This window comes from Passer montanus, unplaced genomic scaffold (assembly GCF_014805655.1).
Source record: "Passer montanus isolate IOZ18808 unplaced genomic scaffold, ASM1480565v1 scaffold82, whole genome shotgun sequence".
In the NCBI taxonomy this organism is placed as follows: Eukaryota; Metazoa; Chordata; class Aves; order Passeriformes; family Passeridae; genus Passer; species Passer montanus.
Genome location: NW_024373479.1, coordinates 1,096,783 through 1,114,242, shown reverse-complemented (window position 1 = coordinate 1,114,242; position 17,460 = coordinate 1,096,783). Strand labels below are relative to the sequence as shown.

Below are 17,460 nucleotides of genomic sequence, written 5' to 3'. Positions count from 1 at the left end.
AAAAAAAAAAGAATTAAAAAATTAAAAACTCTGCATTAGGTCTTTTCTATAAAAGAAAAAAGGAACAAGTAAACCAGAAAACACAAAAACATCTCATTAAAACAGATTGCACATCACATGCACTTAAATAGTCAATGTACAAATTTACTACCTTTAAGTAAAAGAAAGCTTTCTAGAATATCCTAAAAAATAAAGACTAAAACACATATTGAGTTCAGACTCCCTTTAAAAATAATAATAATCTAAGAACAAAACTATTTGAGGCCTGCCTGAAACAAAGATAAAGGTGACAACTTGAATCTTACCAGGAGTTACAACCAGGGTAAATCAGAGATAAAATTACCCCAAGATCCACAGCCGTGGAGGAGAAATCAATTCTCTTTATAACAACTCACCATCTCCTGCTGTTAACTGCACCAGTCTTCAGCCTTGTACTTCAGGGTGCTTCCCTTTTCCACCACAAGCATGGAACAGCAGGCATTTGGGAAGCAGACAAACAGACACACATGCATCCCCCTACACCCTCCAAATCCAGAACTGCACTGCACATCCCTCTACACAGAGCAGGGAGACAGACAGTGGATGTCAGCAAGGTGCAACTTCATCACTGAGAGGTCTCTGGGCACAGCAGCTCTGAACAGAGCCATTAGAAAAGCAGAAGTCGTAAAATGCAGATATTTCCAAAGCTGACAATAAAACTCAAGTGATTTCATGAGGTCCAGAAGTTTTATAATTCCCTACAACTCTCCATCCCCATCCCAACTACCCCCTGTCCTTTCTCCTATGTCACTCAGCTATCAAAACAAAGACCTTAAATTGCCCACAGTAAATACTCTGTGCCAGATTTAGGCATATACAAATTATTTAAGAGAGAAAAGAATTTTTAAAAGAAAAAAAAAAATCACACCAAAATTATCCTCCTGAGACAGACCCGTGTCCTAGAAGCATTATTTTACTGTAGCATTAAAAACATTTTTTCTTTATTCTTCACTAAGAGTTTCATCTGCAATTCATTCCAGCTCTGAAGACAGACCTACTTTGCAATTCAAACAATTCTGTATCCAAAAGAGCAAGTTTCAGCCCCAGAACTGATATTGCAATGTACTTTTATATATGGCAATAAGATCCTAACATGAGAAACCACAGGATAACTAAACATTCACCCACAGCTTTGCTTTCCACAAGTGGCCAAGGCGTAGATGCTAAATGTTCTTACCTTTTTTTGCCTCACATGACCATGAAGAAGATGAAGAAGATTCAAGCATGGGTTTGTTGAAGTACCAGCAACCTCCCTGTGCCCAAAGCTCTCAGCCCAATGGCATTTCTAGTGTGCCACCTTGGGGCATTGATACATTTTTCTCCTCTAGGGTGAGGACTAAGAGTAGAAGCATTAACAGAAAATGTAAGAAGTAGTCTTTTTGACTAAAATGGATAATTGAGAGTCTTTCCTTCCTCCTCACTCTGTGCTCTGGCAATGAAACTGAAGATATGTGTAGAAATAACCAGAAACACATTTAAATCAGCTCAGGCACTTTAGACCCAGCTACTTTTTTTTTCTTTTGTGGGAAACAAGAAAATGAGATATCTCAGCAGCTGTTTGTGTCCAGCAGTTCTTGGACTGTAGCTCCAGGACAGTCAAAACAGGGGATTCTGACCTCACTCCTCACACAACCCACACATTTCATCTGCCCCCACCAGATGCTTCACAGCCTCCTCCAGGAAAAACCAGGCATTGTGCAAACTTCACTGCAAAAAGACCACTGGTAAACCCAAAGGTGCTTTCACTCCCAGGTTATGGGGTGGGTAATATTTTAGAAGGAAATGATGGAACCAAAAACACTGGGAGTATTTTCAGGGGTTACAACAAGTGAGCCCAATGAGCACACTGGATTCAACACACATTTAAAGATTCAGGATAAGCAAAGCTGTATTCCCCTTGCAGTCTCAGGGGCTGCAGGTATTCAGGATGAGCATGGGCACTCTGCCAGAGGATCTGGCACGTCCAGCAAAAGCTGTCTGTGCTTACTTTGTCCCTCTGCCTCCTTTGGAAGGGCACACAGCACAGGGGAACCCCAAACCCTTTGGAGGGAAGGACCTGAGCAGCATCACAGCAACATCTCTGTTCCAGTCAGATATGGACATTCTGCTGTGCCAGCTTCTCCAGCAGGCAAGCTGGTTGTGTAGTTTCCCTCAGCATTTAGCAAATAAATGCCTGCACACTGTAGAAGCAGAGAGAACACAGAGCTGCTACTATGGAATTTCACGAACAGAAATCAGCTGAGATTTGAGTCATGTTTCTCTGCAGAGGAAATCCACTAATGTGTGTGTGCTTAGCAGAAGGAGATATTGTCTCCAAAGGGCAACACACAGCATTTAGAAACATACACAGAAGTTACCAGAAGCAAGAGTGAAGCTTGTTTTAGGGGAAGAGTTCACACAAGCAAAAGAAGTCACTACAGGCTTCCTGGAAAACACACTGCTCATAACTTATTTACAAGAGAAGGAGACTCTGGGGTCCAGCAGGTTAAAGAAAACTGTACTCATGGTCTTCAGCAGGCTGTAATGTAGTGAAAAAATAACAGTATTGACCTGAGATTATTAACTTGGGTAGCAGGAACAGCCTAGCCACAGTAGACTATGGATCTGCATGAGATGACATTGATCACATTTCTTTACACGCAGAGAATTTAAAATGGGAAGCCCAGAGCCTCACAAATAAAGTGAAACTGCTCAGAAGGTCCTGAAAATTGGCTGCTGTACTGTGAAGCTGTGTGTCTTAAAGAAGAACTGAAGACTGAGGGAAACAGATCTCAGTATCTGAGACTCAAGAAAAACTCCACAAACACCTCAGAAGGAAGCACAACCACATTTAATGCAAGGATTACAATAAATAGTGCAATAGGCTAATAAATTTGTTCCATCCTGGCAAAATGTCCTCATATCTTAAACACTACTCATGAAACAGAAACAAACCACTTCCTAAAGAGAACTCTTGTCCCAATACTCCCTGTTCCTCTGAAAAAATATTTTAAAAGCAAGATTCAATGATAAAATGCATTATTTAGATGCAGTCTGTCAGCTCTGCACTAGATCTGTACCAGACAGAAACAAAACAGGTGTCTATTGTTTTTATACTCCAGTCTCCTGGGAGCCTGCAAATGTTTCAATCCATTTAAGTGAGTTTAGCTTAGCAAGATATTCAACAACTGAAATGCCATTTATTAAGTAAACAACAGCCACTCTAGCCAGTTCCTCGAGTAACACTTACCATTCACAAATCTAAGACACTACAGGCAGGATTCACTTCTGACATAAAGCAGCTTCATTAGCTCCAGTACCCTGAGGATGACACCACTATCCATGAGGACGTAGGGGAAAAAAAATTAATGTTCTCCACCAAAAAAAAAAAAAAAAAAAAAAAAGGTTTCTTGTCTTTGAATAACTCTACAACAACTGCATGTATCTTGAGTCACCATGCAAGACATGCCAGATGAGGCACAAGGACTGGTTCAGATGTCACAGTCAAACAGACACATGGGTAAATAATTAAGCCATCTGACGTATTTCAGCTAACTTGAAAGCCTCTTATTGCACACTGCCTATACCAAGTACCTCTTTAAAAGCCTTGTGGGAAAAAAACTAATTAATTTTTTTTCCAGTTTTATGTTTGTTTGGTTTTTTTTTAGTTTTGGAAAGAGGAAAAATAGGTAGAGAGGGCAGGGTGCCTGCTTGGGAACATAGTACAATAGCTTTTCCTAGAAAAGTACAACACTTCAAAAAGCAAGGGAGTTATGGATGTTCTCAGGCACCCTTCCATCAACATACACTAGAAAATGCTTAGCATTTTATATATTTTGAGCAAAGATTTTTTGCAATAGAGAATCAAGACAACCTTTTTCTCTGCTAGGCTTAGACTGAAGTGCAATCATTGTGCCTTTGGGTTTAATGGAGGTGATTCAGCAAGCGTGCATTCCACCACCCCACAGGCAGAGACCCTGTCATCTCACAGAGCATTCTATTAATATTCTGTTAAGCTACATTTTACACAACTCCCTGCAACAATAAACTGAATCATCTCCTGGAAAAGTGATTGCTAAAGGAAAGTCATTCCTGATGCTTATGATACTTCTGCTTCAGGTTTTGTGACAAACTTATTACTCATTAAGCACAGCAGTGCCAGATATTGCCAACAGAAGGCAGGCAAGTAAACAAGTTTATTATTACCTGGGAAGGACTGGATGCAACAACTAGGGGAGAGATAGGGAAGCAAAATGCAAGCACAGCTATCTGTCCATATTTCAGATATTGTAAAACCTGTCCTCAATGGCATCAAGACCCACTCTAAATAAAATAGTGCAGCTCAAAATCACACAGGAAAAAAATACTTTGAAACAAGCAAAATGAGCACTCTTTAGCCTATGTTAGCCTTTAAGTTACTCAGAACACTGACAACTCCTAGATTAGTCTAAACATTCATAAATACATTTCAGAGCTCAATGGATATGACGTGGGGGCACCAAAGGAACTGCATTTGTTCCACTAGAGGAATACACAACTTCAGTCTTGTACACCTTGGAGTTACAAAGACAAGGAATCCAGGTTCTTTTTACAGAAAGTGCACGAGTCAGGAGATCACAGTCACCTGCCAGGGCAAGGGAAATCCCAGTAGAACATGGGGAACATTCTCCACAGTGAGAATTAGGTGCAGAAACAGGGTACCCAGAAAGTCTGTGAAATCCCTGTCTTTGGAAAGATTTAAAAAAATACTGTCTTTGAGCAGGATGCTTGATTAGTTGCTCTCTAGATTTCCCTTCCCACCTTCCCATTACTGAAAAATATTTTCAGATCTCAGTTCAAACTAGAGTTAAGGTTGACTTTACTAGTTTTTAGCCTTTAAATTTGTGGACCATTAAAATGTTACCAGATCTGAGAGTGAATTTAGGTCTTCTATGATTTGCATCTCTTAAGTATGTTTCATAGATTTAGGGTTTCAGACAGCAGAAATGAAAAGCTACTGCCCTGCTCAAGAATACAAATGCAAACTGAGACACTTCAGCTCCTTTACTCTCCACATAATTATTTCAAAGCATGGTGTGGAGTTTTTGCTCCAAAAGAATATTTGCATTTCAGCATGAAAATTTTAGTGTTCCATTAGAAAAGAAACATCTATTTAAACTATTACACAAGTTATAATTACAAGGATCTAGCTGAGGATTTTGTAATCATGCTTCAAACTGCAGCAGTATCATGGCAGAAGCCAGTACAAAGAATAGCACCCTTTTCCAGTAAGAACTTAATTATTTTTAAAAAGCATCTCTGATGCAAGAAAGGGCAGGGAAGAGCAGCATGGGGATTTAGATTTTCATGGATCTGGGATGTGCATCTGCATCCAGCATCTCTGAAGCACACTTGGGTCTCTCAGCACATACCAATTAGGGAAGCTAATTCTAAAAACATATTCTTGTTTTAATGCCACACCATAGCTCTATCCCAACAGCATGGAATACACCCATTCCTTGGATCCAGGAGGAATCAATTCCTTCAATCAACATTTCTCTCTTAATGAAAATAAGAGAGAACAGAACAAATGTACATGTGCCTTCCTCCACTCCATTTCTTTCTGGTCATTTGCAAAAAGTGTATTCATGGAATTATAACTGAATCTATGAATGGTTTGGGTTGGAAGGGACCTTGAAGATGACCTAATTTCAAGCCCCCCAGCCATGGGCAGGGACACATTCCATCAGACCAGGCTACTCAGAACTCATCCAGCCTGGCTTTGAACCGTCCCAGTGATGGGGCATCCACAATTTCCTCTGGGAAACCTGTGCCAGTGGCTCACCACCCTCACAGTAAATAATTTCTTCCTAATATCCAATCTAAACCTGCTCTCTTTCACTTTGAAGCCATTCTGTCTTGTTCTATCACTACACATCCTGGTAAAAAGTCCCTCTTCAGCTCTCCTGGAGCCCCTTTAGGCACTGAAAGTAGCAGGGCTTTCTCTTCTCCAGCCTCAACAACCCCAGCTCTCTCAGCCTGTGCTCATATGAGACGTGCTCCAGCCCTCTGATGAATTTCACGGCCTCCTCTGGACTCACTGAATCTTATTTTCTTTGTCTTTCTTATGCTGAGGGTCCCAGAGATGGATGCAGCACCCCAGGTGGGCTTCCCCAAGGGCAGAGCAGAGACTGCCCCACAGAGCTTGGAGCTGTCAGCAAACTTGGTGACCAACACCTAGACCCCACTGCCCACATCACCATCAGAGGTGTTACATCACTCCAGTCTGCTGAGGAGCAGAGTGCCCAATCCTCTGCCCTCAACAAGAGAAAAAGCATATGGATAAAATGCCTCATTTTGCCCAGGAGAACTTTTACACAGCTTGGAGGGTTTCTGAATAACTGTCTCTGTTATTGGCAGGGTATAGACATGAGCTGAGATTTTTTTGACTCAAGTTCCTTCTCTTTACTCTTACAAGAAATCAACAGCTCTTGTATTGTAAATAAATTTGGGACTGAAAATTCCACCTCATTTACTCCCTTTTCCCACAGCAGTTTCCCCACTGAGGTCTGTGAGGATATACAGCAGCATGAAGAGAGCAGAGCCTGCAGCAAGGCACTCATGCCAGGCAGAAATCTGAGAGGAAAGAGATGGTGGCTAAAAAAGTCAATATGTGAAGAAAAACAAGTAAATCAGGCAATAGGGAAGGAGCAGGAATTGAAAATCCCTACACTCTCAGGGGAGATGCTATCTCATTTTTGATGAAAGCAAAGATGAGACTTTCCCTGGTAGCAGCTGCTCCTCACTAGGCATAAAGACCAGTGAAAAAGATTAAAAGTCCTTTTGCCAATGCACAAAAGAGAAGAGTCATTTCTGCCCCTTAAAACCTGACCCTGGCAATCTATGTGCAACAAGTCTGGTGTTGGGCAGACAAGTGGGACACATCCCCAAAGGATGGGAACTATTTATTTCTGCAGTTCATGCTCTGCCTCTCTGGCAGATCTGACCTGCCAGAGCTCCAAAAGAAAGGGTGGGAGGTGCTCTTTGCCATGTATGGCAGGAAATGCAGGATTCATTGCTCCTGGCTAAGCAGACATTGGCTTTCCCTTCAGCACACCATGCCTCAGGCTCCTCAAATAACCTCCTGTTTTGTGAGGCTCACAAGCAATGGTGATAACCAGGGCAGGCTTTGGCAAAAGAAAACCTTCCTTGCAGAAATGTTGTTAGGGAATAATTTTTTCAGATCTCAGTGACCTAAAGAGTGAAGAAAAAGCAGTGGACTTTTTTCCTGTCAGACCAATTTGCAATATGTCTTATTTTACTTTCTCCTCCTCCAAATAAAATGGTGTTATTTACAGTGGCTTTTTTCTAGACAGCCTCTTTATAATGCATATGATTCATGCCACAGGATTAATTTAGGTAGCCAAAGAGTAAATAAAAAGTGTAAAACTTCTGTCTTTTTAGTCATAAAACTTGAATAAGCAGTCTTTTGTACCATGGCATAGAAATGAAGTCTATGCCTGAATATGTACAAAATGCAGAAACTCCTTTGGCTGCTTATCTGGTATTAGCTATAGTAAATTGATTTTCTTACTGGAATTTCTGTAAAAGACTATTCCAATTGTATTAATTTTGTTGTGCATCTTCACATTAACAGCAAATTCAAGACTAAATATCTTTGTCTCTGCAATTTTATTCTAACTTCTTTAAAATGAAGTTTTTTCAATGCAGTTTTTTGATACCTGATTTTTGATGACTTAAAATACTTTTAAGCAGCTCATGAATGAGTCGTCATGCCTTTACTTTTTCTCCACCATCACTAAATCACTGAAAGAGCACAGAAACCAAGTCATTGCTTATTCCTGCCTTTCAAGCTGTGAAACACTCTTATAATGCTGCATGAAATCCCAGTTCTGATAAGTTTAGCACCATCCACAGGCAACAAAAGTTTGTGCATATGTTTTTGTCCCTTAAACAAAGCAAGCTGTTCTAGATTTGTCTCATCATTAACCTAGACACGAAAACCTGCCTTTTATTGTGAGTAAAATTCTGTCTCAGCTGAGTCCGTTGGAATTTTGTTGATGATTCTCACAGATTGACATTTGTCTGACATACTAATTAAGACAAAATTGTAATGCCCTCCCAGTCTTATTAGAATGAAATCTGAGAAATTATTCTGGAATTTCTGCCTGCTGAGCTTATGTCCTGTCTCTCAAGGAATGGAGCAGCAGACCCTTTTATATGAATATTTCTTGCTGCTAGCAAAAGCATGCTGCAGATAGGTGAAGAGGAGCACAGTAAAATAGTGGATATAAAACCTGGTCAGCCCCCTGGATCACCACCCCTTGTCACTGTAAGCTCTTTGCTACTTTTACCTTTAAGCCAATATTCAAGAACCAGAACTAAAACTATGAGTATTTAAAGAGAAACATATACTAACTGGATTTATAGTTGTTTTAATTAATTTATTTTAATCCATTCTTGATCAGAACACCATCACAGACACTCACATTAGCTGACTTCTTAAAGACAATTCTGCAGTTGCAACATTTTAAGAACACCTCTAAAACTATGAGCATTTTCTTCCTGTGATTTTTAAAGTTTTTCAGGTTATCAGCCAAAAAAATTATCAAGGATATAAAATAGTTTGTGTGTTTCCACTTTTTCCAGCAATACTTGAAGCTCCATTTACTGATTTTCATTTGCAGCACTGATGAGATAAACTGCAAAGATGCATCAGATTTGCTCCATCCCTTCAGATCCAAAATTTTTATTGTTATTTCTCCTTTGGAAGCCTGAGGCAGCTGAACTGTTCACTTACACACAGAGTTACCAGCCTGACAAGGAAGACACTACAGTCTTCCACTAATGCTGTTACAGCCACTGTGTCTGCAAAATGCAAAATACATCTTATTTTAAAAGGTACAGGAAAGTTCAGAAAGGAAAGGAAAAAGGAGGACAGCCACAGAGAAGTGCTTGAACTTTCTTCATAAACAGTAAGAAGAATTGTAATAAAGTTCTTAAATAACAAATAAAAGTTTTCAAGCTTTAAATCAGAAATACAACATGTATTTGTTGCTTCAGTAAAAGCACCAGTCTTAGAATTCCCCCTCTTGTGGGGACAACAGATGACAAGGAATTTCAAGGATACGGATGAGGAAACACATTGCTGGTAACACTGAGCACATCAGAAGCAAATGGTAAATGACTTTATGTTCAAGAACAGTTTCTCATGCCACCCGTAATCATATCAAAACTTTCTCTACGCACAAATTGAAATTGTGCATCATTCTGTGTATGACAAGGCTGAACCCTTTCCCAGAAAGAAATAGCACATTTACCAACCATTCCAAGGTATAAGCTGCACAATTTGCTGTTTATCCCATCCCCTCTCCAGGCTGTAATTTATTTTCTCTAATAAAACCTTGGTTATAAAATATCCAAGATTAAAGACCAGATCATTCTTGCCATTGCCAGCCAAAAGTCTTTTATGAGCATTCAGGCAAAGGCTCTGATGGGTTTGATGAAAATTTACACGTGTGCTGTCCAATCTTTAGTCATTGTTAAATAAACATTTAAGCAGTGCCAAAAACAAACTTAAAAAACAGGCTTGGATCTCATTGTCTAATTAGGAAGATCCTTCTTAAAGCTGAAGATCTTATTAAAAGAGTGTATATCTATATCACTGACTTTAATGGGAAAACTACTTCAGAACTGTCAAAACAAAACCTGAGACATTTATCAGTGAGAGACTTGGAATTTCAAAAGTCAGGTCAAGAGACCTCCAGTAACCCCAATTTGGTTTGGATCAGGTTATACCAATTGCTATGATGCTTGGAAGAGACATTTACCTTTTATTAGTACATTTATCTGTGGAATATCCCAAAAACCTTAAAACACCATGTATGTTCCAAAATAGTCCTTCTGCTCTCAGTGTAGCAATCCTATTCTAATAAGATTCTTAAGCCAAAGACCTAAAATACAGCAAACTTCCATCATTTTCTCTCTATCCACAAATACTTAAAAACCCCAAGCCTACTGGAAGATCACTTAATCTGCATAAACTGATAGACTTTAACAACAAATTTACACTGGAACCAAAATTAATACTCTCAATAATTTAACCCTCTTATTTCTCTCACAGAGGCTATTGTTCATAAATCCAGAGACTATCAATTGCAGACCTTTGGCAACATTTACAACAATAAATATTTCATTCAATATAGCACGTACCTGAATGACACTGAATAAGGTTTCTGTTCTTTATAAATGCTCTGACAGCATTACATGTCAGCAAGATTTTCTCATAGCAGTTCTGGATTTGTTTTCCTTCTTTCCTTTATCTCTGATTCTAAAGCAGCTGTGCCCACCACCACTTAGTCATCAGATCTCAAATATGAATCTTTCCAAAGCAATGTGGTGCCTGCTCATCAGTGCAAGGTTACAGGGATACTATCAGTGTTTCCTTTCCCTCTGAAGGCAAGACCTAAACAGAAGTTCCTCCTCCTCCTTTCTGACATAACAAGCCTCTGAATTTGTCGTTCACTGCAGTTAAGGCTCTTACATGATGGAATCATTTTATAAGCCAAGCATTCTCATATGTAGCACAGAAATCTGAAGGTTAATTAACCAGCATTTTCTGGCATCAAACCCTGAGGTTTTTAAAAGGCTAAATCAAACTTTTTCTATCTTTGTCACAGGAAAACCTGAAACATAATTAACATTTGCTCTGAAGCAGAAATGTACTCATCTTAGACATTTTGGGCAGCACAATAAATAAACTCCTTTGGCATTGTTTTTTAAATACCAGATGCACAAACACAGACAAGGGGGAGGTTATTTTTCTTCAGTGTAGCTATATTCATTTTCAAGAAAAGCAAATTAACTGGAAGCCATTTGGGATAATATCTTTGTTTTACTGCATATAAAACAAAGCTTTTTATGCTTAAAATAAAAAAAGCTTAGGTATGCTTTAACCCCAGCCTGCAACTAAGCACCACACAGCCTGTCACACACTTCCCCTCAGTGAGATGGGGGAGAGAATTGGAAGAGTAAAGTGAGAAAACTCGTGGGTTGAAATAAAAACAGTTGAATAGGTAAGGCAAAAGTCTCCCACAGGAGCAAAGCAAAACAAGGGATTCATTCATCACTTCCCAGGGGCAGGCAGGAAAGAAGGGCTACATCACATCTGACAGTGACTGGAGAAGACAAATGCCATCATTGCAAATGTCCCCCTTGCTTTCTCCTTCTTCCCCCAGTTTTGTATGCTGAGCATGACACCCTGTGGTCTGGAGCATACCTTTGGTCAGCTGAGGTCAGCTGTCCTGGCTGTGTTCCTTCCTAGCTTCCTGGGCAGCCCCAGTTTCCTCTCTGGTGGGGTGTTGAGAAGCTTGGGCTCTGTGTAAGCTCTGCCCAGTGATAATTAAACCATCCCTCTGTTACCAGCACCGCTCCCAGCACAAATCCAAAGCACAGCCCCATACTTGCTACTATAAAGAAAATTAACTCCAGCCCAGCCCAAACCAGCACAATCTCCACTTCTTATCCCATAGCATTGACATCCTGCTCAGCTCCTACACATCATCATCACCCACCACCCTCATTCCTCCCACTGTTTTATGTATTTCACAGATAACATTCCCTCAGTCTATGGATCACCCATGTGAACTGTCTGTAAAACATCCATAAAAGACCACAAGCATCCCCAAAATGCCCAATAGGTTCACGCGGCCCATGATTTTGTGCTCCATCTGATGTGGTGCTCACTCAGGACATGAGAGGTGCTGTGCTGTGGGGAGGTATCAGACACCAAAGCAGCTCAGGTCAGGTGTCTGCTGCAGTTTTAAGGATTGTCCTCTGCTTCTGGTGGCTCCTGCTGTAGCAGCTCCCATAACATACAGCTCAAGTCATGAATTACAACAACTGAAAGCTATTTCCACTACCATCTCCACTCCTGATCCCTTGGAGTGAGGTTTTATGGTTTAACATTGCTCCCCTCCTTCCTGCTCCAGCTTGCACTTACCACAAACTACAATCACTTAGGGCTGGACCTGCTCCAGCACAGCCTCATGCACAGCCACTGATGCTTCAAGATGTGCCTTCTCCAGCAGCAATTCAAACCATACCCCGTGCTGGCTTCTATGAACAAAAACAGATTTACCCTAGCCAAAAGCAGCATACTGAGTTAGCATTTACCAAAAAATCACACAAACCCAAACCAAACAAACAAAAAAGCAAAACAACAGAAAAACTCATAAAATTTTAACACAGTCAGCAAGGTCCATTTCTCAGTTATACATTGCAATGTCTTCCATAATCCTTGATTAGTTGCTAAGAATCAATTTAATTTACTCAAGATAAATTAATAAATTTGCTTATAAATTATCTTGGATAAAGCCATATACCAAGCTTATAAATTTGCTGGGATAAAGCCCCATGTTATTCATCCTCACATTTTGGACACCAAAGAACCTTCAAGTCCACACAACTGTACAAAACTACTTGTTAGAATTAGGAGCTGAAGGAGCTTTGTCCCCTTTGCTATCAACATCTCTGCAAGCATAGCCAGAACCAGACCAAGGTAATATCATTGTCACTCAGTCAGCCCTTCCTATAATTACTTTTTGCTAATGCAATTTTTCTCAGTGTCAAATTTGTCTCTACCTTGTTTCTCTGTGCTTTCCCTGAGCCTCCTTGTCTCCTCACATTACTGTTTTGCTGGTCCAAACACTGCTGCTTTTAATTTGAATTTCCTTTTGTTTTAAAAGATAAAGCCTTTTGCAAGCTAGGGGGGATTTAAATGCCAGTGCTTTTTGATGATTAGTTCTTATATGGAGTGTGACTCGTGTTCATGTAATCCTATTTCTGTCTGTTTAAGGACCAGGTCATGTTCCCAGCCACCCTCAGGGCAAATGGGACACACAGTAAAGGTTTTCTGCTGAACACCATAGAAGTGCACCTTATTTTTTTGCACATAAAAGGGCTGCATTCTTCTCATATCCTGATGTAGCCCCTCAACAATCTGTACCATACCCTGGTCCTGCAAATCTTTTACTCAAAATATCTGGGAACCAAATAAGCATTGGGAGCAGCATGAAGGGGTTACCTGTGGATTGTATCTTTCCACTCAGATCACCACTCAGTTAGGAGCCACAGCTATTTTGGGTAATAGGAACAAAACCCTTCAATCAAGGAAAATTCAGATTGTTTAAAATATTTTATGTGTTAGATAACCAAATCGAAAGAAGAGCATCTAGGTAAATCAGAAACAGGTTGGCAGCAGACAAAGAAAAATAACTCACATTCTCTTCTCTCTCTTTTATATATATAATGTAAACTAATATTTCCTACAACAAGATAAAATTAAGACCTTTAATTAATGTATTTTCCACCTAGGGTTTTTTGAGGGGGGAGTTTTCAAGACGGGAGTTTCCACACACAAAAAGGAATAATTAGACTGCAAGCTGAAGGAGTTTGTAAGTGAAGCAGCACCTGCCTAGCAGACATGGGGAGCAGCTACAAGGAGCCTTGAGGCAATACACAAGAAAAAAATAATCCAAATCAGACGTAGTTCAGGATGTTATGCTCCCCTGTGTGTCCAAGTACATGAAGGAAAATACATTAGTGCCAATAGATTCAAAAGCACTTTCTTTAGACAAAGGTGGTGTAGTGAGTAAAATGGGTAAATTTACCTACTTGACAATGCAGGCCCATCCTGGATGACTGTCTTGTCCTGGACAGAATAATTTACTTACGTCATTATCACCTAAAATTGCTGAAGGCTGAGCAGCTCCTGGGACCACAGGACACACTGTCACACTGTGCCCATTCCGTGGTGTGCACTGGCCACAGAATCCCCAGAAGAGCACTACGTTTTCTCCCCAGCACTGCCACTATATTTAGCACCAGGTCTCACCGGCACGACTTGGCTGTCCAGCAAATTCACACTATGTAAGCAATTTGAAGAGTGGCTTAACAAAGAACATTTTTACCACCTCTTACAAGTTTCTGGAGGTGTTATAGTAAAAGGAGCACTATGAAAGAGGAGTGAAGAAGCAGGACCAGAGCAGAGCTGCAGAAAGAATCGTCCTGGACACTGTTCATCAGTGGTTACAGGTTCTTATATACCTCATTAAATTGCTGTGGCATTGTTCTCAAGGACACTTACTGACAGCTGTAAAATAGCTCCACATTTTCTCACATATCCATAAAATTATGTAGATCCTAAGGAAAATAAGGATGCAATATTACATTAGCAGAAATAAATAGCACAATTATGCCTAAAAGAATTTGAAGGAAACTATCCAGCCCTGTGGTTTTTTGTGCAAAGGTATATTCTCCTCATCTGCTGTGAGTACACAGTGGGTGAATACTTTGCTTTGCTACCACAGCTTCTACCCCAGTACCACACAGAAGAAAACAACTAAAGATTTAAATTCTTTCATATTAAATTATTGCAACATTCATTAGGATTGAAGATTGCTGCAGTATTTCATTCTCTTCTCAATTAGTTGCAGGCTCGGCAAGAGACAACTAAAGTTAAGAGCTGAAAATCTCTGGCTGAGAATGTGGAACTTGTGTTTCTTGATTGTGTGTGACTTTCTCTTCCTCCAATTTACCTCATTAAATACACATTCAACATAAGTAATTTTGAATTCAAGCTGGTTTTTAAATGTAGAAAACCTGGGTTTCTAGAGGAAACTCAACATGGATCTGAAACATCTATATAAATCACACACGAAAAACCCAGCAGTCTCCATATCACACACTCAGTATAGGATATTACTGAATAGGAAGCTTGGTCTCTTGGGTCAAAAGGATTCCCCCACCCCAGCTCAACCTCCCTTCTGCCCTCTTTTAAGTCTTTCCAGATAGAGCTCCCAGCCATGGCTCATGGCTTTACAGCAGATTCCTCTATCTTCCCTTGGTCTCCTTGGCCTTGAATATCCTGCTGGAGCAGAACCTATATGTAGACACATTACTCCTGAAAGAGCAATTAAATGAATGTATTATAATAAACAAATATTGCTTTTCTTCTGAGATCTTAGCTTACTGGCAGGTGTTATGAAGCAGGCAACTCTGCTTCCCCAAAATCCAAATCAAATCTTGTTTCTCCAGGCTTTCTGCTTCCAGAGAAATTGGGGCATAGAGACTACAGAAACTAAGCCCTTTTATACAAACATTTCAAATATAAGCTGTTTCTTGCCAATACACAACCATGGTTAGGTCATGGGGAAAGAATTTTTTTCTTGCTGTCCAGGAAATTAATATTCATTTCTTTCTCCTCTTTTTCACCTACCTCATATGCCCTCCAGGCCCCCAACCTACTACTTCATCCCTAAAGGAATTCCTCCCCATACACTAAGGACTAGAGATAATGGATTCAGAGTTACTACAGTTACACTAGTCAAAAGTAATTTTTGAGGAGGCTTTTATTTATTCCTCTTCATTTAATGCAGTTACATTTAGCCTACTAGACAAATTTAGGAGATAAACCCCAAAAGCATATATTATAGAGTAGGAGTATTTGGAGAAGGCTGCTCTTTCCATAAAGCCACAAAAATCAGTAGAAAGAATTAACAACCTTGCAGACAGCTGACAGGTGATACAAAATGTGAACCACACAATTCCAGAAGATAACAGTTAATATCATATACCTGTTTGTGAGATCTGCTCCACCCAGACTTGCAAATGATTGCTGCCTCCTCTCTTTGCAACGAGCTTCCCAGAAAATAGGCAATGGGAGGGGACAGAAGAGTTGGACAGACAGACAAGGCCTGCTGGCTTAAAGCAATCATTAATGAAGTGGCTTGGGTGTGGGGCTGAAATGTAATTGGTCACACCCCTGCTCTTCAATAGTTCTTTAGCAGACATCCAGAACAGCTGTTCTGAATTCAGTCTCTCTTACAAGACAGCAAATATGCTCAAATAAGCTGAAATACATTTTCTGTCCACAGCAGCTAACCCAAATCTAACTAGCAAAGCAAAGTTCAACACAGAAGGATACCAGCAGAACAAGAAAAGAGAGTTTCAGAAGCACTTGAAGTGGCTGAGAGGTTCCTAAAGTTTTTAGAGCAATTGAAGCAACTGAACTTCATTTTTTGATCTTTGCAGGTACTTAAGAACAGCTTGCCATGTCAAAGATCACAGTGGTGAAACTGCTGTTTCTCTTTTCAGTGTCACCACAAAGAGGTAGATAAAGAACCTGGTAGCTCTAACCACGTATCTTTTTAATGTACAGTTTTCTAAATCAGATCAAATTTCGCAGCAAGTTTAGTTCCATTTTCCCTCAAAATCAACGTCCTCAATGGCAGCAGCTACTGGCAGAGGTTGGCTTGGACAGCTCCTGCTGTCTGAGACTTTGCTGCCATCACCAGCAGCAGTCTTTTTCTTGCCTTCTCAGGACCACATGGTCCTTCCCTGTCCCTCATGCCGGCTCTGGAGCTCCCCTGGTCCAGGAGAAGCCACTCCAGCTTGGGAACTTCACATGGAAGCTATCCCAGCAGAAGGAGAGGGAGGGAGAGAGACAGAGGTGGGTTTTCTCCAGAATCATTAGGAATTTAGGCAAAGTCTTCAGTGCAAATAGGCTTTGCATGTAATAGAACATTAGAAAAAATATGCTGCCAATGTATTAGCAGAGAACATGCCACCTATTACTTTGCTAAAGGAAACAGAACATACACAGCACCTAGATGAAGATGGTCCTGGATGAGTTTGGTTTGAGCAAATGAGCACAGTTTTAATCCAAGTGCTCATTAAACCATTTTTTTGTGAGTGTTCATGGTCCAACTCTGCTCTAAGCCCATCCTTCTATACTATGTGGGGTCTGCAGTCATCTCTCTCTGGCTGTTTATTTCTGGTTTAGGTGTATTCTCTGGCAGAATACACCTAAACCACTTCTTCTCTGATCAGGGAAATAATCACTTGGAAGTTCATTTTATTTTTTCAGAAATGCTTTTTACAAAAAGCTCCAAGCAATTTTTGTTCTTCTCTCAAGTTCATACTAGAAGCACTCCTCTTTTCAGCTGACTCTTCCTTGGTTATTTTGATCACACAACCACTCACAAGGAGATTAACAGTTCCAGGCTTTACTGGCATTCAGAGTGGTCTCTGAAGGAGCTTCCCATGTTCCAATTATTGTTAAACAGAGGGGCTCACCCTTGTTCCCACTTTCTGCTAGAATGGAAAGCAACTGGCACACCCATCAGCTTAAAGAGATTTTTAACAAGAAGAATGTAGAAAGCAAGAAGCAACAATGGCTAGTTTTCAAAGGGCAGCTTCCATCTGAGAGTCTAATAATGCAGAGTGCACTTGAAAGGATTGGGGTCTGGACACATAAAATCAACACCTAAAAATGAGAGAAACCTGACATTTTAACCTTAATCTCTTTCTGACACTTTCCTCATGAACAAGATGAAGAGCAAAGCTCTGAGGGATCCTCACACGAAACAAGGAGGCAGGAAG

At 40.2% G+C, this 17,460-nt stretch overlaps 1 protein-coding gene across 6 annotated transcripts in view; it reads right to left on the bottom strand.

The window, feature by feature from the left end:
• The window catches only part of ESR2 (estrogen receptor 2), a 44,768-nt gene extending 29,005 nt beyond the window's left edge, over positions 1–15,763 (bottom strand). The window contains exons 1-2 of one of the 6 annotated variants that reach the window (XM_039733067.1): positions 15,654–15,763; positions 14,125–14,220 (exon numbers count right to left, since the gene is read on the bottom strand). In XM_039733067.1, coding sequence (XP_039589001.1) covers positions 14,125–14,145 — 21 coding nt within the window. In that variant the 5' untranslated portion in view covers positions 14,146–14,220; positions 15,654–15,763. Of the gene's footprint in view, positions 1–3,268; positions 3,417–10,230; positions 10,312–14,124; positions 14,221–15,653 lie in introns of those variants that run through there. The other 5 variants (XM_039733071.1, XM_039733069.1, XM_039733072.1 and 2 more) reach the window with 5 other exon arrangements.
• Between the last annotated feature and the right edge of the window lie 1,697 nt (positions 15,764–17,460).